Source organism: Panthera tigris, chromosome A2 (genome assembly GCF_018350195.1).
Source record: "Panthera tigris isolate Pti1 chromosome A2, P.tigris_Pti1_mat1.1, whole genome shotgun sequence".
In the NCBI taxonomy this organism is placed as follows: domain Eukaryota; kingdom Metazoa; phylum Chordata; class Mammalia; order Carnivora; family Felidae; genus Panthera; species Panthera tigris.
Genome location: NC_056661.1, coordinates 50,127,751 through 50,151,060, shown reverse-complemented (window position 1 = coordinate 50,151,060; position 23,310 = coordinate 50,127,751). Strand labels below are relative to the sequence as shown.

The following is a 23,310-nucleotide window of genomic DNA, read 5'->3' as shown; positions in this document are numbered from 1 at the left end:
CAGCAGTTGGGAGTCCTGAGGGGTAGGTATTGAGACCGGAGTTCTTCCAGGAGGGACCGCTGGATTGGGGTTCCACGGAAGCACTTATTGTGGGAGTTCGGGGTGAGGAGGGATCTTAGGAGGTTGGAGAGGGGTGGTCCTGAGCTGGGGTTTCCCAGGCAAGTAGTTGTTTGGGGGATCTCCGGGGGAAAATAACTGCAGTAAGGTTTACTAGGAGAGATGGCTGTTTGGGGGGTCTCGCGGAAGATGGATGTGCTGGGGTGGGGGGCGTGGCGGGTAGCTAGTTTGGGAATCTCTGGGAGAGGTAGACTGTTTTGGGAGGCCCAGTCCCGGAGGACAGTGGCTGATTCCGACCCTCCCTTTTCAAGGAGCTGGCAGTCTGGTAGATTCCCGCTCATTTCCAGTGGCTCAGAGGAGGTACCTCAAGCGGGGATTTCTGGGGTGGCGGCTGAACAACCCCCGGGCCGGCCGTTGTGCTCCTAGTCCCAAATAATTTGGGCTTCCTGGGAAGGGGACAACTGAACCGCAAGTGCTTCGGGAGAGAAGTGCTTGGTCTTCTCACGGCCCTCTGGGTTTGTTTCAGGCTCCGACCCAGCAGATCGGTCCGAGGGGTGTCAGGCAGTGGAACCCGAGGAGTCCCCAGGCACGCCGGATTGCGTGTCGGGTCCCGTCCCGCAGCGCCATTCCTTAAAGGGCTCTAAGGCCAGGGGCTCGCGGCAGCCACGGGCATGGAGGGCGCGCTTGCGGCCAACTGGAGCGCGGAGGCGGTCAATGGCAGCGAGGCGCCGCCGGGAGCCGAGGGCAACCGCACCGCCGGGCCCCCGCAGCGCAACGAGGCCCTGGCGCGCGTGGAGGTGGCCGTGCTGTGCCTCATTCTTTTCCTGGCGCTGAGCGGCAACGCGTGCGTGCTACTGGCGCTGCGCACCACGCGCCACAAGCACTCGCGCCTTTTCTTTTTCATGAAGCACCTGAGTATAGCCGACCTGGTGGTGGCAGTGTTCCAGGTGCTGCCGCAACTGCTCTGGGACATCACTTTCCGCTTCTACGGGCCCGACCTGCTGTGCCGCCTGGTTAAGTACCTGCAGGTGGTGGGCATGTTCGCCTCCACCTACTTGCTGCTGCTCATGTCTCTCGACCGCTGCCTGGCCATCTGCCAGCCGCTGCGGGCGCTGCGTCGCCGCGCGGACCGCCTGGCGGTGCTCGCCACGTGGCTGGGGTGCCTGGTGGCCAGCGCGCCCCAAGTGCACATCTTCTCGCTGCGCGAGGTGGCCGACGGCGTCTTCGACTGCTGGGCCGTCTTCATCCAGCCCTGGGGGCCCAAGGCCTACATCACGTGGATCACGCTCTCGGTCTATATCGTGCCTGTCATCGTGCTCGCCGTCTGCTACGGCCTCATCAGCTTCAAGATCTGGCAGAACTTGCGGCTCAAGACGGCGGCGGCGGCGGCGGCGGAGGGGCAGGAGGGCGCGGCGGCGGCGGGCAGCGCTGGGCGCGCGGCTCTGGCACGCGTCAGCAGCGTGAAGCTCATCTCCAAGGCCAAGATCCGCACCGTTAAGATGACCTTCATTATCGTGCTGGCCTTCATCGTGTGCTGGACGCCATTCTTCTTCGTTCAGATGTGGAGCGTCTGGGACGCCAATGCGCCCAAGGAAGGTAGCGCTTGTGGGGAACTGGCAGGGGGCGGGGTGGGGAGTGCGGCGTCCTTGCCTCGCTGTCTCTGCACGTCCAGGGCTCTAGGGGTCTCATGCAGGAGAGGTGGGCCTTGGAATCCTGCAGAGCTGGGTTTGAGTAATGGCTCCATTATCAAGGGATTTGGGGGCTTAACTTCCCTAAGCCTTGGCTTACTCTTCTGTAAAATGACCATGATGAAACTGCTGGCTCTCATCAGGCAGTAAGGGAATGAAATGAGAAAATGTGCGCCAAGTCCTTAGCACAGTCCTTGGGCTACATATGGGGCGTATGGTTCATTATTATGGGTGAGAAAACTGAGGTTCAGGTGACTTTCCCACATGGTTAGCCAGTGGTGGAATAAACTTAAGAACGCAGGTGTGGGGCGGCTGGGTGGCTCAGTCGGGTGAGCGCCAGACTTGGACTCTGGTCATGATCTCACAGTTCGTGAGTTCAGGCCCCACATCGTCATTGCTGCTGTCAGCCCAGAGCCTGCTTCAGGTCTTCTGTCCCTTTCTTTTTCTGCCCCTGGCCCGCTTGCATGCTCTCTCTCAAAAATAAATAAACACTTAAAAAAAAAAAAAGAACTCAAGTCTAAAGCTCCCACCGCTTTAAATTTGCATTGAACTTGACTTTAAATTCAAGTCAGCCCAAACACACAGTATGTGGTGGCTGGGGCTTCGGGGGATGTGATGTAGAGTCCCTGAACCCCTTGCCTGGTGGAGGTGGTGAGCCTCAAAGTAGAGAGGTGGGTGCCCCAGAAGGTAGAGGGGCTGGGGATGCCTAAGACTAGAGACTGTTTGTTGCTTGTGCTGGGGAGGGGTGGGGGTAGGGGAAAGGAAGGGAGCCCGGATGCACACTTTCTGATTTGACCTGGGAGCCTGGGTGGTTTCTGTAGGCAGGGAATGCACTTCCAGATTGGAGGACTGAGGAGGTCAGGGCTGAGGGTGGCCAGAGGCTGTTGTCTGAACTTGGCCACTGTCAGGAAGGCCCAGAGGAGAGTGTAGAATGGAGTAGTCTGTGGGGAGGGAGCTTGGGAGAGCAGAGAGCATCTTGGGTCCTGGGGCTTGTGGCCACCACTGGGCTGCTGCAGGCTCCTGGCAGCTTGGCCTTCAGTGCCCACGTCTCCAGCAGCTCATTTGCAAAGAGTAGGAGGGATGATCCGAGGTGGCAACTGACTTACACCTTTTTGTTTGAGGGTAAAAGCTCGTAACACTACACTGGGATGCAGGTGAGTCAGATGCTTATAAGGAAACATGGAGGGGTTTGCTTTCACCCTTTCTGCAAAAATGTCCCATTTTTAAATATAATCACTCCTGCTCCCAACAGTCTAAAATACAACCTTCCCATGGAAGCAGAAGTCTCCCTTCATTCAGCTGGATCACTTAGCTTTGCTCTCTTCCAGAAACCACAGACTCCTGGCTTTAACCAACCCTCCCCGTTAACCTAGTGTTTGCCTTAGTGGCCAGGGCAATTATCATTCGACATGTGCTGAGCACCTGTGGGATGTCAGGCTGGGGCAGTGTGGGGTGAGGATTGCTATGAAGACTCAGCAAAGCCAGCCTGGCTCCAAGGTGCAGCCTGTGGTCATGCCTTGAAGAAAGGGTTCAGGGGTTCAGAGAGGGGAAGGTACTTGCTCCCGGTCACACAGCAAATCGGAGGCAGAGTAGAGCTATTTTGTCCTGTGCCAGACTTCTCATGAAGGACACATGAGTAGGGAGCTGGGTTGGGCAAAAGCCAGCAGTGGGTGTTTCTAATCAAGGCATCAGGCTACACCTGTTTCCTGGGCAGAAGCTGAAGATTCAGACCTGAGTCTTGAGGGCTCAGACACTAGCCCTTGAGGAAGTGAGACTGATACTGAGCAGATCCTGGGGAGATATACTGGGGAGTCTTCCTTCCAGTGCTTACTAGTGTGGGATTTCAGGTGAAGGGTCCCCTTCTCTACCTTGTTTTGTTTTGTTTTATTTTATTTTATTTTATTTTATTTTATTTTATTTTATTTTATTTTATTTTATTTTATTTTTTTAATGTTTATATTTGAGAGAGAGAGAGAGAGAGAGAGAGAGAGAGAGAGAGAGAGAATGGGGGGGAGAGGGGGCAGAGAGAGAGGGAGACACAGAATCCGAAGCAGGCTCCAGGCTCCGAGCCATCAGCACAGAATCTGATGGGGGGCTCGAACTCACAAACTGTGAAATCATGACCTGAGCCAAAGTCAGATGCTTAGCCCACTGAGCCACCCAGGCACCCCAATTCTACACTTTAAAAGTACATCAGACAGTCCATTTCTCTGTCTTAAAACACAGAGAGAGTGAGAGGGAACCCTCAGCTAAAGTGGGGGCCAGAGGCCTTTTGGGTACATGTGGTTCCCTGAGGATTTCCAGGCAAGACCTTCAGTAGAGCCGGACCCCTGTTCTCAGGCTCCAGGAGTGGGGAAAGACACAGACTCTAGGAATCTCCCATCTCCCCTGTGTTCCTGTGCTTCTTTCCCAGTTCAGAGGAAAAGGTGGGTGCCACACGGAGAGCGTAGGTCCCCCTGGTCTTCCTCGACACTCTGTCTTGGGTACTGTGAGAAGAGAACAAGTGCAGACAGCAGGGGATTCATGATACCACCGCTGCCACGAGCCAGCGCCCAGTCCCCACGTGCCAGGCCCATCAAGCATCAAGGACTTGGGCTCTGGTCACCAGCCTGGCCAAGTCGTGCCTCGGCCTCAGGGCTGCAGCAGGTCTGAGTGGACATGGGCTCAGCTGGACTGTAAACTCTGTGCCCACTTGGCATTAATTGGGATAAGTGCAAGTAGCAGGTTGGGCCATCAGAAATGATGGTGTTTACAGTCACTTTGGAGACATGACTCTGTCCCAAGGCTATCGTAAGTGTTAAGGAGTAAAAGAAAGGTACACTTGAGCTACTCAAGAGATTTTGATCAGCACCGTGGCATGAATGCACAGCCCCCACTTTCCAAGAGGAAGGGAATTCAGAAGAGATGCAAAACAGCGAGATCAGGGCCCCTCGCTCTGCTCATCTCCTGGGGAGTGGAGGCTGCAAGCTCAGGAAACCCGTTGAGAGCAGCATGACATTCCTTCGGGGAAGCCCAGGGGCAGACAGCTACAGATGGAGGTGGAGGGAGTGGGGCAAATGTGGGGTCTGTTCCTGCCAATAGCTTCATGATTAACACCTCTGAGAGAATAAGAAACTCCTGAACCACTGGCTACAGATCATGGGCCGAGTGGATGGAGAAACCATGCTTGTCTTGGCAGCTGGCCTCGTGGTCCTTCACAGGGCTCCAAGTCCCTGCCTCCTGTAGGGTTTGTGTGCTCTGGCATTCTCTCCAAACCCAGATGCTTCTTTTACATCGCTCTCCCTTGATGGACTTCTTTACCTCATACCCCTTTATTCACACCAAGCGCTGCCTTCATGGGTTTAGAGCTCTCCTTGTTCCAAAAGTAATGAGAGGTAGGCCACAAAGATTCAGGCACCGCAAGGAGATAAAGTAGATACGGGGAGACTTGGATGAAAGGGGAAGAGGCATAGGAAGATTATAACATGATTGTAATAATAATAATAAAGGCTCTGTGGGTAGAGGTGAGCCGTGCACAGGGCTTCCTTTTTGTAAGAGCCAAAGGAAAGAAGGAAACTCTCAATTTCAGTATTTCCATTGTTCACAAGAAAAAACAGTGAGAGAAGAAGAAAGGAAGAGGAGCATCATGGTAATGTTTGAATTCCTCCCCACCCAAAACAGCCACCTGCTGTTGGAGCCCCAATTTGGTGAGGCCAGTGAGGCCACAGAGGTAGGAGTGAGACCAGACACCCATGGCAGGTTTGGACAAGCCCCAGATGTATCCTTCACAAGCAAATCCCAGTATCAAAGATTGGGTCAACCTTTCCCCCCTGAACTCGGTAGGTTTGCTTTGCTGCTGGTCCCAAGGACTCGGACCCTGGAGTAGTTCTGAGAGAGGAGGTGGAGAGGGGGCATATCTGTATTTCCAGGGATCTGTCAATGCTGCTTGGTATAGTGGAGCTGATTTTGAGTCTCTGTGTCTAGTGTTTGTGAAATGCCTGGTCCAGTGGGCAGAAATGAGAGAGGAGGGGGGACAGGTTGGACAGGTGTGCTATCTGTACATACCAAACACTATTTGTGGCTCCTGTCTGTTCAGCAGAAGGTGCCTGGAAGCTAGAGGAGAAGCTTTTGAATTAAAAAAAAAAAAAAAATCTCACTCGCAGTTCATAGATGAGCCAAAGTCTTCTTTCAGAATTCTCTCAAAATGGCCGATTTCTGTGAGAGCAGGAAACTGCCCCGAGAACAGGGTGGGGACCTCCACTGCATGGAGATTGCAGAAGGACCAAGAGATCCATCTGGTGGGCCAGGACAGCAGACAGGCACTGTGGAATCCCACATCGCACATGCAGAGAAAACCACACAGTTTTGGCCTGTACCTGGAGTTCGCTCTGCCATTTTCTCCTCTGTGTCCTTTGAGCAAGTGGTTCTATCTCTCTGGGCCTCAGCTTCGTCCTGTGTATAATCAAGGAAGCAGAGCCTGCTTGTGGGGTTGCTGTGCAGATGACCTGATAGGACCCATGGTACCTGGGGGCCATGTGATCGGTGTCGCTCTTCTCCTCCTCTCCCCCCATCCGACTTGTTAAAAGTTTTGTTTGCATTCTTGAGACCAACTTTGAGAATTTTGGCAGGTATTCCTGAGGGAGGAAGTGGACATTTTTCTCTTGAGAGCCCAGCGGAAGGGGGTGGGGGTGGAAGCCGAGCCTGCCGGACAATAGGGAGGTTGGTATGTGGGGGAGAAACTTGTTAGGGCTGGACTAGGAGCGTTGTCACAACAGGGACACCTTGTGTGACAGTGCCTAGCATAGGGCTGGGCATCCATCGGGAGCTCAGCCAATGCTTGCTGAACAAATAGGAAGGATATGGGAGGAGGAAGGTGCTGGAGATGGGCTGAGTTGGACTCAGGAGAAATAAGGGTTTTCTTTTGTTGTCGTCATTGTTTTCTTAAATTTTTAAAGTTTATTTTTTTATTTATTTTGAGGGAGAGAGAGAGAGAGCGAGCGAGCATGAGCAGGGGAGGGGCAGAGAGAGGGAGAGAGAGAATCCCAAGTAGGGATTCAGTGCTGTCCGCCCTGTGCCCGATGCAGGGCTGGAACTCAGGAACAGTGAAATCATGACCTGAGCCAAAACCAGGAATCAGACGCTCGACTGACTGGGCCACCCAGGTGCCTTAGAAATAAGGGTTTTCTAAGTAGCCCTCCAACAACAGAATTGGCTACCTGGGAAAGAAGTGAGTGGTCACTTGGGGGCAACCAAACATCTATCAGGGGTATTGTCCTAGGAGGAAGGTGGAAATGCTCAGGGGCTTGGTTTTAAGTGTTTCCCTGCCTGAAAATGAGCTGCCCAGCTCCTCCCTTTCTCTATGGAACTGTGGTCCCTCTGATGTGGCCCTGCCCACCTCACCATTCTGCGGATATTGTGCCCAAATTTTGGGTGGGCCAGACACCTTGCAGGGGAGGGGGGGGTCTGCTCTTCAGGTGACCCACTGGTACGGAGAGCAGTGGGGGAGGGAGGGCAGGCAGGAGGAGATTGGACACATCATTCTTTGCCCTGAAGAGCTCTCAAACTTGGCCCCTCTGGGTATAAATTGCAATTAGATGGACAGTTAACGATCACACTCTTGGCATTAAGGATTTGTGAGTTATGTTCTTGGCTAATGCTCATGCTTTCCTTTTGAGTTTCTGCCCCAGGTGACTTTACCCTTTTTCCCCCCAGAAGGTTTGATTAATAACAGCAAAATAGAGAGGGAGAGGGAGAGGAAAAGGGAGAGAGAGAGAGAGAGAGAGAGAGAGAACAAAAGGGAGAGAGAGAGAGAAAGAAAGAGAGAGAGAGAGAGAAGAAAGATCTGTTGGATAAGGCTTTGCTATATACTTTTTCCCATTTGATGGGTGTTTGGGATGGTGGGGAGGCTGTGGGGGGCTGTGGGTCAGGAGGTGAGTTCCTGGAGCAGGCCTGCCCCTGGCTTCAGGGCATCTCTGGAGAGCCTGGGCTGGCCGGTCAGCTGTCTGAGGGGTTGGTCCACCTGACACCCCCACTGCTTTGTGCTGGCAACTACTGGAAGCAGAGGGAACCCCACAGGGCTCACTCCCAGAGGCTGAGGCTGGGTGGGGGCTGACCTGTGCTCTGCCAGACCCCATTGCGTCAGTCCCAGAAGACAGCAGTGAGCACTGGTGACAGCCCCCTTCAGAGACCTGGTCTTGTCACCATCTCTGTGATTTGGGGCACGTCTCTGTGTGATGGCTGGGCCTCTGTCACTCCCATCCGAACAATGGGAATAGAACATGACACCCTCTCTGGGCATCCACTTCGGTGATGTGAGGAGTCGGATGAGTTGGTGACAGTAGCCACCACTGGGTGAGTACCCAGCCCCGCCTCTCATCCTCACCTGAACACAGCAAGGTGAGGGGGCTTTATCCCCATTTTACAGAGGGGGAAAACTGAGGGTCGGAGAGGCATGACCTGCTCAAGGATGCGGTTGAGTAAGCAGTGGAGCTGGGATTTGAACCCAAGCTCTCTCACACCAGAGACTGCCAGACTGCACTGCCCCTCCTCCCCAGGCCAGCATTTTCAAGGTGGTCCACCATGTTCGGCCTTGGCATCTCCTGGGTGCTTGTTAAAAATCTGATTCCTGGCCCTGCCCCAGAGCTCTGCACCCTCTTTGCAGCCCCAGTATCCCTACATGCACCCACCTGGCTGCACGTCCGCTCATAGCACCACCCCCTTGGCATCCTGGGTTCAAAGTCTGTGCTTCTCAGCTACTCCTGCTACCCACTCACCCCTCCATCTTAGCAGTACCACACCTGTCATGGTGACTCTTCCCTTTCCATCACCAGCTTTTGGTTGAGAGCAGCATGTCTTGACTTTGGCACTACGGCATTCTGGGCCAGATAATCTCTGTTGGGAGGGTGGCCATCCAGGGCACTGTGGGGTGGCTCACGGTATCCCTGGCCTCTACCCACTAGATGCCACTGGCTCCTTTCCCTCGGTTGTGACCACCAAAAGTGTTTCCAGACATTGCCGAATGTCTCCTACAGGGCAGAATCGCCCCAGGCTGAGAAGCAGTGGTTTAGGCCCACTATGTAGGTGTGGCCTGAACTGATATCTAATGAATGAGGGCAACCTCATCTGCCCTGAGCTCTGGCCAGTCTGCCTAGTATACCCCCAGCCAGGCCAGATGACTTGTCAGTCCCCACGAGGTCCTTTTGCTTTGCTCCCATGCTGATTCTGTTCCCACCACGGGAATGCCTACCCCGAGTCTCTTCTGTGGAGACCCATCATCCTTCACAGGCCAAGTCCAAGTGTGGGCTGCTCTGTGGCACAATTCCAGTGGGTACCATTTACCTCCTGGCCTGTGAGAATGATGCTCCCAGGAGCTGTACAGGGCACAACTCGAACAGCTGGACATGGAAGCCTCATCCAGTGTTCCCATGAAACCCTCCCTGCTCCCCCCAGCTGGAGGCCTCCTTCCTCCTCTGAAGGAGGGAAGTTCATTCTGCAGTCATTAGTGCCTCCGAGGGTTCTGTCCATACAACCTCTGCCTTGGTATCTCAGTCCTCCAGTGAGGAGAGTTTGCAGGGAGCCAATCCCTAGTTCCTCACCTGCCCTCCTGTGGCCAACGGCTGACATTTGCATAAACATGGGACAGCCAGGCCAAGGTGGGTTACGGGGCTTTGGGGGCAACACCCCCATTTTCTGCTAGGCTGGTGTCAGGCTCTCAGGTCCCAAGGTGTATGTAACATGATGGGGTGTCAGCAGTGACCTTGGGCTGTTGACTAAACCTGCCTGGAGCCCAGTTTTGTGGAGTTAAGAATAGAGTTTAGGTTGTGGGGAGGGTGGGCTGTGTCCGTGGCACAGTGCCTGGCATATAGTAAGTGCTTGATAAATATTTGCTTTAAAAAGGAGAGCAGTTCCAAGACATGTCAGGTCCTGGACCGAGTCAGTGCAGTTGGGTATGGGAATCGTGAGCTCAGGGGTAGTTTAGCAGAAGGTCTGCAGTTTCTGGTGAGGAAGGAAGCCCATGGGTGCTCAGAGGGGAAGAGGTGAAGACTAACGAAAGCCCCACCTGGAGGAGGCAGCAGGAAGCCAGGCGGAAAGGTTCTAGCTCTGGATTTTAGAAGCCCCAGAGGACACTTGCATAGGGGGTGTAACCAGGCAGTCATGTGCGAGCATCCCCATTCCTGTGATCTGATTCTTGGCCACGGAGGGGCAGCCTCTGCCAGAGTCTCTGTCGTGCTCCAGCTGGCACTTCCTGCCCGTTGCCCTGTGCTCCATGGCTCACCCCTCACACCAAAATGGCCCCTCTTGCTCATTCCATTTCTCTCTCTTTCTCTCCACCTGACCTGGATCTGAGTGTGAACCTCATTTTCATACAAGGAATGACGTTAGAATCCACTTATCACATTAGAGCCACCTCCTGTGGTCAAGCAGGGAAATTGCCTTTTCACCTTCCCAGCTTGCCATTGGCGGCTGGATGTATCAGGATTTCCTGTCTGCTAATTTCACGCTTCAGTTCACTTCCATCCCTTACAGACCTCTTCCTATTTTCCAGTGTTTGCTGGCAGTCAGGGACAGAGCCACAAATGACACACCATTCCCAGCCACCAGTCTGTAAACAGAAGTAATGACAGCACGAAGGGATGATGCAGTAAGAGATATCTTTATTCTCCTCCCACCCCAAGTGTTTACCCCAGGAGGCATCAGTTGATTCTGACTCCCTGGTGAAAAACCCTGGAGGGTTTCAGAGAGGGAACCACATTTGAAAAGGGGGCTGTGGGAGCCAGTCGGAACTGCCAATGCAAGGAAGCACACTACATGTTGAGATCATCGGGCACTTAACTTTAGTACTGTCTTTCTCCCTGTTGGAGGGATACTTCTCAAACTTCAGCGAGCACACAGATCACGTTGGGGATCTTGTGAAAATGCAGATCCCAATGAAGGAGGTCCAGGAGGGAGCCCAGGAGTCTGCATTTTTACCAAATATCCAGGGGATGTCTATACAGTGCCTATGCATCTGGCCCATTGACTATGTACTGAGTAGTAAGTCTTTAATATCTTACCTCTGTTACCAAAATGCACAGTTTGCCTTTGCACATAGGCTGAAATTGGCTGCAAGACTTGTCATTCCCTGCATGGTAGAGAAGGGCTGGTCATTTACAAGAAAGCCCCAGCGGTTGTGCTTCCAGAAGGCAGTTATTCCTTTGGTTCAGCCCAGTGAGCTCACCTTGTTTCCCAGATTTGAGCAGGGACACAATAGGAGCCCATTTAAAGCTCCATAGCCCACGAATTTGGCTCCTATTCCTGACTTTAGGATACGTGGGGAGATCACACAGCTGTGAATTTTAAAACAATTCCAATGTTGTAAAATTGTGGTCTTTTCTAAGAAGGCGATCTATTGTAATACATATTAGTGTTCGATCTTTAAATAACTGTACATTCAAAACTCATTAAAAAAAGAAAAAAAAAAGCCTTTGGTAGTACACAACTCTCAAATTCCTGCACAGCCTCTATAGGAATAAGGGATTCACACCCAGATTTCCAATCCCCTGGCCAGGAGGCCTTGTACCAAGCAATTGGTTTCTGGAGTGAGGGCCTCTTACAAAAGTTGACGGGCTTGATTTGATCCAGATAAGAGATGTTAGATAAGCCATACGTCTTTGAAGTGTACGTGAAATGCATTGGTCACCTCAGGCACACACAGCCCAGAGAGGCCATGGCCAGCTGCCCGTCAGCTGTTCTGGGCTAATTTGGGCCTTTGGTGGCAGGGCGGAGGGGGTACCGGGAAATCCGAACGTGGGAGTTCTTGGGGCTTGAGTAAAGCCACGCTGGTAGGCAGGTGGAAGGCTCTGGGGCATACCGTCCTCGTCCTCAAGTGGCCCTCTGCCGCCCACCCCTCCATGAGTCACAGTGCCGAGTGGAAATGCAGAGTTGTTTCTGTCTCCTGGGAGTACTGTTGGCCAGCAGGGTATGTTGGCTTTTGGTGGGTGGCCATTTCTGCTCACTTCCCCTGCTTGGCACATAGGAGCTCCCACTGGAAGATCACCCTTAGCTTTGGACCCACCAGCCTGTTCCCCAGTGCTGCACCTCCCTGTTTAACAGCCCACCTGTCATAGTCTGTCTTTCCCTTGAGGTCAGGTCCCCAGGGCTGCTGCTGCAGCAGCATGCTGCTGCATGCACAGGGCATGGAAAGAATGCAAGACCATCCTCTTCCTCAGAGAAATGCCCCAACCTCATGGCCAGGCAGGTGTGAGGGCCCAGTCCGTGGCCCAGTACCTCCCACGGACCCTCCCTTTCCGGCAACGACCAGAGAGAGCAGTGTGCACTGCTTAGGGCTCCATCCAGGGGAAAGATGTTATTTTTATGGGGGGCAAGTGGAAGAAACAGGATTCTGAGACCCTGAAATCCTGCCCTCTCCCGGGGTTGCAGCCACGTTCCCCTTTGGGTTTCTCATGTCACTGGCAGAGAAGGTTTTTCCTAATGAACTGTCTGGAATTCCTTTGGTATCACATAATCCAATTCCAGTGCTCTGGGTTTTGATTTTTTTTTTTTTTTTTGAATTTTTGAAGTCCTGGAAAAAAGGACAAAGGACAATTTCTTTAATCGACCTGAGATCAGAAGCCCCCAAACTTGGGGCTTTAAAAAAAGTATGCAGTTGGTCATATCTCCTCTCTGTTAATGATAATACTAATCACCTAAATTAACACTGCCATTCACAAAGCCCTTTTATACTTTTTTCCCCCAGTTTTCTTAAAGTCCTTGGGAGTGTTATCTCCAATTTATAGGTAAGGATGTTAAGGCTTATACAGCAGATGTGGCTCAGAGAAGGAGAGTTCAGACACCAGGGATTTGCATCTGAATCCAGGGTCCCTGGCTCCTCCTTCCGACAACAGAGCCCATGCCCCCCTGGGGCCCCTCTGTGAACTCACCCCCATCCTCCTGGCAGCTATAGACCACACCTTTTGAAGAGTCTGGTGGATTCTGACTTCCAGCTCCTCCTTTCTGTGCTCTGACTTCGTCATTTCTCTGCTTTGTGGAAAGTGTGGCCGCGGACCAGGCTCAGAGCTTGGTAGCAGGGACAGCCCTTCAGAGAAGCCTGAATTAAGGCAAAAGGGTAGACTGTTGTACATTTGCATAGATGGGTCATTGCACGTGAGCTGCCCCTGGGACAGGGTGTTGTGCTCTGGCCAAAGGCAGTGCCCTGAAAGGAACTCAGCCGTGAGCCACACTGGCCAGCTCCCTGGCAGCTGGGGGATGAGCCCCCTAGGGCAGGACCCACGCCTGGGACATCACAGCATCCAAGGAACACTTGCTAGAGCCAGCCTGAGGCAGCATCACTCTGGGTCATCTTTTCATTCAGTGTCCCACCAGCAGCAGCTACCCAGTGGATGCTTGTGTTTTGAAAGAAGACTGTCAAACAGTATTTTAGTATAGAACACCTGGAGGGTGGCGTGTCCTAGAACCTGAAGCTGGAACGCAGCGAGCAGAAAGGAGAGATGGCAGTTTACAGTGCAGAGACGGCAGCTGCTCCCAGCTGTGCCAGGCGTGTGCATTAAAACAGATCTTAGCACTGACATTTGCTGGGCAAGATCAGACATTCTCAGGACCCCGAGTAATGTGGAATAAGGTGAGAACATTCTCCTCTAATGCTAGTTCTTTGTTTGAGCACATCTCTGACTTTGTAGAGCCCAGGCACCCCCATAGCGCTCCCTGAAGATGGCCCATTGTTTCATCTGTTTAAACCCATCAGGAAATTGCAAGCTAGCTGAGAAGGGTAGATAAGGTCTGTTGGTTCCACTGGTGACACAGGCATTTAGAGCCGGGGATCGAATCCATAAGCTGACATTCTTGGCCATGCAGTCTGGCCCAAGAGCCATGCTGAACAGACATTGCCGTATGGCAGTGCAGCTTCCAGAAGCTCAGCCACTGTGTACTGTGTCCTGTGCCCCACCCTGAGCTGTCTCAGATTCTGAGACACAGCCTAGCCCAGGGAGCAGCCTCTCCCCATTGTTTCACCCATGCTGGTGTTAACTCTTATTGTTAAGAGAAGTAGCATTTATTGGGCATCATGGTAGTGATAATGACAATAGCTAAGTTTGCCAAGTTCTGACTTTTATTGAGCCCCAGGAATCGTGGTGGGTACTTGGTATCTCCTGTCTAATGAAACTTGGCAGTGATTCTGTAAAGAAGTTCTTTTTATTAGCCCCATGTCACAGATGGAGAAACTGAGGTTAGGAGAGGTTAGGAGACGTGCCCTGGAAAACTCAGGTGCAAAGTGGCAGAGCCAGGACGTGGGCCATGTCTGGGTAACTTGAAAACAAAGCCATCGCTCAGCTCTCCTTCTGGTCAGATGGGAAGAAGTGTGCTGGGCCTGCCCTCTGGGTTTTCCCCTGCCCTTCTGAGTCCCTTCCCACTGCTTTTTAACATCTGCCCCTCCTACAGGCATCAAGGATTGGCTAACTTTTTCTGTAAAGGGCCAGACAGTAACTATTTTAGGCTGGTGAGTATAAGGTCTCTGTAATAGGTACTCAACGTTGTCCTTGTAATGCAAAATTTGCTACAGAAAATATATCAATGAATGGGTGTGGCTGTGTTTCAATAAAACTTTATTTAGAAGAATCAGCATCAGGCGGGTTTTGGCCTATGGGCTATATAGTTTGCTGGCCCCTAGTCTAGACCAGGAGACATTTCTGCCAGGAACAATGGTGATCTGATAGGAAGCGATGTGTTTCCCGTCCCAGGTATACTTAGATATTAAAAGACTATCACTGGGAACAGGCAGTACCTAGCCTCCATGGGCAATTACATCTGTGTGGGAAAGGGGTAGTTGCTGTCTCTCTGTCCCTCAGATCACACCAGGAGGGTGATTGCCTGGCCAGCATGTGTCTTTGCTTTGGGACTGAGAGGATTCGCTAACTAGTACCAACCTGATGTGTGAATGCTGACCTAGTTATTAATTTCAGGTAGGAACACAGGGTGACTTGTGTGTCCTTGGGGAAGTCATGTCCCTTCTCTGACCTTCACTTTCCTCAGCATATAAAATGGGGATGAGTCTGATTTGAAAATCATATGGTCCTGTGCCAGTTTGAGAGGGTGATTCCAGTGGTCAGCATTGCTGTTGTTATGTGCTCCCTTGGAAACAACATCATGAATTGTGAGGACACTGTTTTCCATGCTTTGTTCTGTTCCTGTTCTTCTGAAACCCTATGAAGGTTGCAGCAGTGTGGCCTAAACAAGGTACAATAAGTGCAGAGAGCCAGTGAGGTGCAATCAGTCGGTCACTTACTTGCTCCGAAACCATCAATGGCTCCCCATTATCTATAGATTAAAGTTCAGACAGCCTGGATTCAAGATCCTCCTCAGCCTAGCTCTTTCCAGTTTCTTTTCCCACACCCCCCCCCCCCCACTCCAACTCTGGAAGTCCCTGAAGGTTCTTGAACATTCTTTCTTATGTGCCTTCATTCCTATTGCTTCCTTCCTTTGGAATGTCCTCCATAGACTGTTTTTTATTCCCAAATAGCTCTCCTCCCTGCTGATGGCTTGCATTTCCACCACTGGGGACTCATGTCTCTGGATAGTTAGGATATTGGCAAATTTTAAAAGTCCAAATGTGCCCTTAACATTTGGCAACCTGATACAAGCAGGTTCAGTTTATAGAGGCTCATCCATCCCCCAAGGAGCCAGGCCAGGCCTGTCATTCATGTCTGTGACCACCAGGTGGGGGCAGCGGGTGCTGGCCCTAGTCTCAACTCCTCCACCCAGGCTGGCCATGTAGAGGTAGAAAATCTCCCTATGGTTACTTGGGAATCCTTTAACTGTTTACTTTTTTGTTGTTGATGTGTCTGTATGCTTTTTTTTTTTTTTTTAATAGAAATGAGTTAAATGATCCAAATGTAAAGAGTTGGGCAGGTAGCTTAAGAAAAAAAAGATACATAAAATTATAATTGTATACAGTTAAGCAAAAGTGGTGCCTTCCTGTCCAAGGGTGAACTTATTCCTGCCACGACCTTCTCTACCTTGTTTATATCCTTACACACCTACATTCTTGCCTTTGTGTCTGATAGTTTACTCGGTGCCCTCTTTTAATTTTTTATGTGTCAGTTTTACCTCCTTTATTTTATATGTTTAATTATGATTTTGAGGACATTCTCTTTTTAGTCTTTTTAGTCTTAGTCACTTTTCACCAGAATTTCTAAACTTAAATTGATCGTCTTAGCTCTCCAAATCAAATATTTATTTTTTTAATTCTCTTTTAGAGAAAATGAGGGATTCAGTAGTACTGGCTTTTTCCCCCCTTCACTTTTCCACTTTTTTGCTCTTTACTATTTTAGTCTAAGGATTAGCTAGCTGCTTCTCCTTTGTTTTCTAAACATTCTCTTTGGCGAAATTTTTTGCTTTTATCTGTTGTAGTTTGCTTTTGTGCCAACAGGTGCATCAAGTAATTAGACCACCGGTTCTCAAACTGTGTGTGTGTGTGTGTGTGTGTGTGTGTGTGTGTGAACCCCCTGGAGGTCTGTCTACAACACACTGGTGAACCTCACCCCCAGGAGTCTGATCCAGTAGGTCTAGGGTGGGCCCTGAGAATTTGCATTTCTAACAAGTTCCCAGGTGATCCCGGGATCCCACCTTGAGAACCACTGCATTTGTTTTGCAGCCAAACACTTTTCTCCTTTTGGTGCTTGGCGACTTTGCTGACAAATGTCTCCATGCTCTGCATCTGTGGTGGCATCGAGATCTTGTGGCTCCTCTGTCCCTGTGAGAAATCCTTTCCTGGATTTAGCTCGAATTCTGGAGTTATTTTTTGAAAACTTTTTGCAGAAAAGACCAAGACCAGCAGATTTCCCCTTCTTGCATTCTCGGGTACATGGTTTTCCTTGCAGGTCTCTGCTCCTCCATTGGTAGGAGAGGTCTGCAGTTTGTCAGATTGAAGTGCATTGCAAGAAACTCAGATTTTTTTTCCCCCTCCTTCTATTTGGAAGTAGATAGGATTAGGAATTTTTCTTTTTTCTTTTCTTTTTTTTTTTTAAATGTTTATTTTTGAGAGAGAGAGACTGAGCGCTAGCAGGGGGAAGTGGTGGGGAGGGACAGAGAGAGAGGGAGACACAGAATCTGAAGCAGGCTCCAGGCTCTGAGCTGTCAGCACAGAGACTAACGCGGGGCTCGAACTCACGAACTGTGAGACCATGACCTGAGCTGAAGTCAGGCACTTGACCGACTGAGCCCCCCAGGCCCCCCAACTTTTTCTTTTGATTTTAAAGTAGACTCTATACCCAACCTGGGGCTTGAACTCACGACACCGAGATCAAAGAGCCACATGCTCTACTGACTGAGTCAGCCAGGTGCCCCAGGATTAGGAATTTTTCTTTCCCCTTCAAGCTTGAATTTGTGACAAGCAGTCAGAAGTTGATCACTGATTTTGCCTGGAACTCAATAAATCCGCAGTATGACAGCTTCTGCACAGTGCCTCAAATATTTCAGTGTAACCTTTTTTCCTGTGTGAGTCCTATTTGCCGTGCTGAAGCAGTGCTCCTAGAGGTATCTTCACAGAACCCTCCATGTTCTCAACTGTGAAGACAGCATACACTTTCTTGCTACCATGCCTTTGCCTGTGTCCTTCCTCCTGCCCGGAGCACCCTTCCTCCCTTCTTTGCCTGAAGACTTGTAAGCATCCTTCGGGTATCAGCTCAAATGCCGGTTTCTGTGGGGCTGGCCGTGATTCGCTCAGAGTTGCACCCCTCCTCGGTGTGCCCACCCTGACCTGCATCGTGCCCACCCTATGGTGCTACTCATTGTGTTTTTGTGTCCCCATTGCCTAGCCTGGTGTGTGGCACATGGTCATGATAGCAGCCACCGTGTGTTGGGCACTTGCTGTGTACCAGATGTTTTTGAATCCTTGCAGATTCCTGTGAGGTTTGGATACTCTTGTGAGCTCCCCTGAAAGATAGCAAATAGCAGTATCTTGGGGAACTAAAGAACATGGTGCTGGTGGCATGAAAATACAAACTAGGTCTGGCAGCTTCCAGATCCTATGCTCTTGGGCACTCCCAGTCGTAGGCACTGGATACTTGCTGGGTGAGTTATGAATGAACAGGTGGCCATGACGAGTGCAGCTCCTGCTGACGGAAGCATGAGGCGGGTACGCTTTTGGTGAGAGAAAGGACAGAGAGCATTCTAGGCTGGGCTGAGCCTGGGAAGTGTTGGGGGCGGGGGCCGTGTGCAGGCTGAGTGCATGCCCAGAGCTAGGATATGGAAGGAAGACAGACTTTGTGACCCGGCACCTGGTACCTGGGAAAGGCTGTTCTCAGGAAATGGTAGGGACTCCTCCAGTAGTGATGGGCTGTTCTCTTCCCCTACCCCCTCACCCCCCAACAGCCTCGGCCTTCATCATAGCCATGCTCCTGGCCAGCCTCAACAGCTGCTGCAACCCTTGGATCTACATGCTCTTCACCGGCCACCTCTTCCACGAACTTGTACAGCGCTTCCTCTGCTGCTCCTCCAGCTACCTGAAGGGCAGCCGGCCGGGAGAGACCAGCGTCAGCAAAAAGAGCAACTCCTCCACCTTCGTCCTGAGCCGCCACAGCTCCAGCCAGAGGAGCTCCTCGCAGCCATCCACGGTGTGACTGGCCTGGGGTCAGGACTGCCTCCCACGGCCCAGCCTGTGCCTACACGGACAGTCCACCCCTTGGTGGCATGTGTGCGTGTATTTGAGGTACCTTTCAGTTTGCACCCTTCCACACCTTGGGGTAGCTTGAGCAGGGAATTCTGACATGGGGGTTGGGGAAGTAGTCCTCATGGTGGAAGATGATGGGGTGACTCATCCATCAGACAATCCCTGGATCTCCCCTGGTTTCCCACAGATGTTTATGTACCCTGACCCCACTGTTGTCTCTGGCTGGTGGATGGGTTGGTTTTTTCTCCTGGACCTGTCATTTCACTCCAGTATCTTTTAACTCCTTTATGCTGGGATCTTGAGAAAGTAAGTATAGGATTGGTGACTCCCCAGGTGCGGAAGCCTAGTGTTCTGAGCTCAGAATAAGGAGTGAGCTCAGCTGCAGAGGGTGGTACCAATATCTTCCTGACTTCAGAGTGCTTTTACCTTTGCATGGACCCATCCCAGCATCCTGGGGCAACAGCATGTCAGAAGGTGGCCTTAGGAACAGGGGATTCCCTTATGAAACCATTTGGCATAGGCAGCTGATTAAAACCTGGGTTACAAATGTTTAAGAAGCTAATATTTATATGAAGCAATTGGGAAAGAAAAATAAAAGGCATCCAAATTGGAAAAGAAGAAGTAAAACTCTTTGCAAATGACATAATTTTGTATGTAGGCAATTCTAAGGAATTCGTGCACCTGTACAAACTGATTAGAACGAATAAGTGAGTTCATCAAGGTTGCAGGATACAAGATCAACATACAAAAACCAGTGGTATTTCTTTTTTTTTTTTAATGTTTATTTTTGAGAGAGAGAGTGTGAGCAGGGGAGGGGCAGAGGAAGAGGGGGACAGAGGATCTGAAGCCGGCTCTGCACACTGACAGCAGTGAGCCCGATGTGGGGCTGGAACTCACAAACCGTGAGATCATGACCCAAGCTGAAGTTGAACACTCAACCGACTGAGCCACCCAGCTGCTCCACCAGTGGTATTTCTTGATTCTAGCAATTAACCATATGAAAATGAAATTAAGAAATAATTCCATATATAATAATTTAAGAAAGGATAAAATAGGAATAAGTCTAAGAAAAAAAGTACAAGACTGATACCCTGACAACTACAAAATATCACTGAAAGAAACTGAAGAAGACTTAAATACATGGAAAGATATCCCATGTTCATGGATCAAAGACTTTAAATATTGTTAAGATGACAGTATTGTCCAAATTGATCTTCAGATTCAGTGCAATCTCTTATCAAAATCCTAGTTGGCTTCTTTGCACAACTTGATAAGCTGATCCCAAAATTCATACAGAAATGCAAGGGACCCAGAATAGCCGAATAATCCTTGAAAAAGAAGAACAAAGTGGGATTCCTGGTCTCAAACTTAAAAGAGTGTGGTACTGTATAATGGTAGACATCTAGACCATTGCAGTAGAATGGAGAGTGCAGATATAAACCCTCACATTTATGGCCAATTGATTTTTGACAACTGTGGCAAGAGAATTCACTAGGGAAGACAATCTGTTCAATAAATGGCTCTGGAAAAACGGGATATCCACATGCAAAAGAATGAAGCTGGTGAAGGTACAAACTTCCAGTTAGAAAAATAAATAAGTCACAGTGATAAAAAGTACAGCCCAGGGAGTATGGTCAATGATATTGTAATCAGGTTGTGTGGTGATCACACTTGTCATGGTGTGAGCCTTGAGTAATGGGTGGGATTGTTGGAATTCGATGTTGTACACCTGAAACTAATATCACATTGTATGTCAACTATACTTCAATGAACAAAAGAGTGAAGCTGGACTCCTACCTCACACTGTGTGTAAAAATTAACTCAAAGTGCTTCCAGCCCTAAATGTAAGAGTTAAAACTATAAAATTCTTAGAAGAAAACATAGCCATAAATCTTTGTGACCTTGGATTAGGGAGTGATTTCTTAGCCATGATACCCAAAAAGCAAACGCAAAGGAAAAGTAGATAAATTGAACCCCATCAAAACGGGGTACAGTACTTTTGTGCTTTGAAGGACATGATCAAGAAAGTGAAAAGGTATCTCACAGAACGGAAGAAAATGTTTGCAAATCAGATACTCCTATCCAGAATATATCGAGCATTCTAACAACTTAACAATAACAAGACAAATAAGCCAAGTTTTAAAAGGGACAAAATAGGGGTGCCTGGCTGGCTCAGTCGGTGGAGTGTGCGACTCATGATCTTGGGGTTGTGAGTCTGAGCCCTGCATTTGGGGTAGAGATTACCTGAAAATAAAAATCTTTAAGAAAAGGGGGCACAAGATATTTGAATAAACAAACAAACAAAAAGACATATTTTCCTGTCCTCTCCAAGGAAGACCTAAAAATGGCCAATGAGCCCATGAAAAGATGCTCAATATTTTTCATTAGGAAAATGCAAATGAAAACCGCAGTGAAAGGCCATGTCCCACCCGCTAGGATGACCATGATCAAAAAGATGGGCACTAACAGGTGCTGGCAAGGATGTGGAAGGATTGGAACTCTCATACGTTGCTGGTGGGAATAGAAAATGGTCCAGCCACTTAGAACATACTTTGGCTGTTTCTCAAAAAGTTAAACATAGAATTGCCATATGAGCCAGATATGCCACTCCTAAGTATTTACTCCAGAGAAATGAGAGCGTACACATAGACAAAGACTTGTACATAAATGCTTATGGCATCATAATTTATAATAGCGCAAAATGGAAATAGCCCAGAGGTGTATCCACAGATGAATGGATGAACACGGTCTGTCCATACGATAGCATATTATTGGGCTATAAAAATAAAGGAAATCATGATTCATGCTACAACATGGATGAACCTTGAAAAGAGTATGCCAAGTGAAAGCAGCCATTGCAGAAAGCCACTTACTGTACATTTCCATTTTTGTGAAATATCTGGAGTAGGCAGATCTATAAAGTCTATAGAATTGTGGTTGCCAGGGGCTGAAGGCCGTGGATGCTAATAGATACAGGGTCTTGGGGCAGGGAGGTGATGATAGTTTTTAGGAATTAGTGATGATGGCATGTGATTTTTAGAATAGGGCCAATACCACTGAGTTGAGCACTTTAAAAGAAGTTTACAACAACAACAACAACAAAAATAAAATGTTTACCAGCTGAATTCAGACATGGCCAGCTGGAAGGATGAATTCCTTAGAATCCCTCTGAGCTTTTTTTGTGTGTTTGTTTCTCTCTGTAACTCACCATTTAGGAGGAATGGTTTTCTTATTCAGTTTTTCTGCAAGAGATGGTGTTTCCCGCTTGGCCAAAGTTCCCAGCAGTGATAATCCTCTCTTCCTGCTCTAGTAAAGGCACAAGCGATGTCTTGAGGCTGCACACTGTTGTGTTTTATTTAGAAGAGCAATTCACCAGGGGTCTCAAAGGTTTTACTGACCTAGGAAACATGTTCTCAAGGGTCCTCACAGCCTTGAGGTAGGACGTGACCATGCCCAAGAAGTACCTTTGGTTATTAAATACAGGATATTCTGGATCAGAGGTTTTCAGATTGGGACTGGCCAGCTCATTGACACTGTGGGACTTTTTTTTTTTTTTTAATTTTTACACATATTTTTTGGACTCACAAACAAGAGCACTTCCTGAACGTCACAGATCCACTCTCTATATGCACTGTCCTCTTCTCCCTCCACACTGCATTATGCACACACATACACGTGCACACACACGTACGCACACAGTAGAAGAAGCTGGCATGGTCTTGATGTTTGGGGAGAAGAGAGGCAAGCACTGAAATGCCAATATTCAGACTCTCACCATTTATTACAAGACCTTCAGTACTGACTGGGGACTGAAGACTATATCATCTTTGGACCCAGAGACAGTGTTGCTGTCACACGTACTGACAGCATCAACACCAGCCAGTTCTTGCTTTTTGGAAAGCTAACAGGGTGCTGACTTGGGGTCTTTGTGGCCACATACAGGACCATGGGGCACTCTGGGTGCAAATGCACCCGTGGTGGGGTCTGTTGGCATTTGAGCCTATCTGCTCACCAGCCAGAGATGCCCCAGCCTCTGCTGTTCCTGGGAAAGTTGCTGCCCTAGCAGCCAACGGAGGCCACTGGGGATTGAGGGGACGGCAACTCACAGATTTTCCTGACTAGGGGCACAACCTTCCTGAGACCCCTGGAGCTGCAAGATTCTTGGGCACTGGAACCAGCTGGGATGCTTCCCTTATTCTCTTCCTATGGTATCTCTGGATGGTCTTTGGGTCTTATTATGGTGCCAGAGTCTGTCTTATATATACCACTTATCAGTGGCATTTGGTTTCAGCTGCACCCGTGGCTTCCACACCGCTCCCCTCCCGATCTCATGCTGGAGGAAGTTTCCATCGTCTCGGGCTTTCCCCAACCAAACTCTGGAAGCATGAGTGCGGGGTCCAGAATGCTGTCTGAAGCTCAGTTGTTTCTGTCCTTCTTCCCCAGACCTCGTGTCTAAGGTCTGTGAACCATCTTTTCCCACAGCATCAGACCTGTTTACAAACCTCACGCGTGGCTGGAGGCACCAGTAAATTGAACCATGAGCACTTTCTCCTGGAATGTTTCATTCTGATGGTCAAAAGTGACATGTGAACACTTGAGGACTCTGAGCCTTATTTCTTTAGGCCCTGAAAAAAAAAAAGTGTCACACAATTTGCTCTCCTTTTGGGTTGGATCTGTGGGTTACACCTGCAGGAGGCTGCCTTTTACAAAGATCCTGGTTTCAAAGTGCTACACCTATTGTATTTAATTGCAACGAAACACCACTGAATACAAAATGTGACTTCCTTGACTGTGTTCTCCTGTGGTGACTTTTCTGTGGTACCCTCATGGACTGTGCCAGTCGCTGAATGATGTGGCCAATAGCAAGATGTCTGCTTCATTAACTGCTTTATAAAAGGTGCACTGAATAAACATTTTTCCCCCATA

At 49.6% G+C, this 23,310-nt stretch overlaps 1 protein-coding gene across 2 annotated transcripts; it reads left to right on the top strand.

Annotated features, from left to right (window-relative positions):
- The first annotated feature begins 723 nt into the window (after window positions 1–723).
- On the top strand, window positions 724–23,310 carry OXTR (oxytocin receptor). Of its 2 annotated transcripts, XR_006214950.1 has the most exons (3): window positions 724–1,653; window positions 18,087–18,423; window positions 22,676–23,310. XR_006214950.1 is itself a non-coding variant. In XM_042979453.1 (2 exons), exons 1-2 carry the CDS (start codon window positions 729–731, stop codon window positions 18,332–18,334), a joined length of 1,173 nt encoding a protein of 390 aa, XP_042835387.1. In that variant the 5' UTR covers window positions 724–728; the 3' UTR covers window positions 18,335–19,025. The 2 variants fall into 2 exon arrangements, 1 of the variants encoding a protein (XP_042835387.1); XM_042979453.1 differs by lacking the exon at window positions 22,676–23,310 and having other exon boundaries at window positions 18,087–19,025.

Bases quoted from the DNA above. Each gene is read 5' to 3' on its own strand.
- OXTR (XM_042979453.1), top strand. From the start codon at position 729: ATGGAGGGCGCGCTTGCGGCCAACTGGAGCGCGGAGGCGGTCAATGGC. The intron at 1,654-18,086 runs GTAGCGCTTGTG...ACCCCCCAACAG, and splicing joins CGCCAATGCGCCCAAGGAAG to CCTCGGCCTTCATCATAGCC.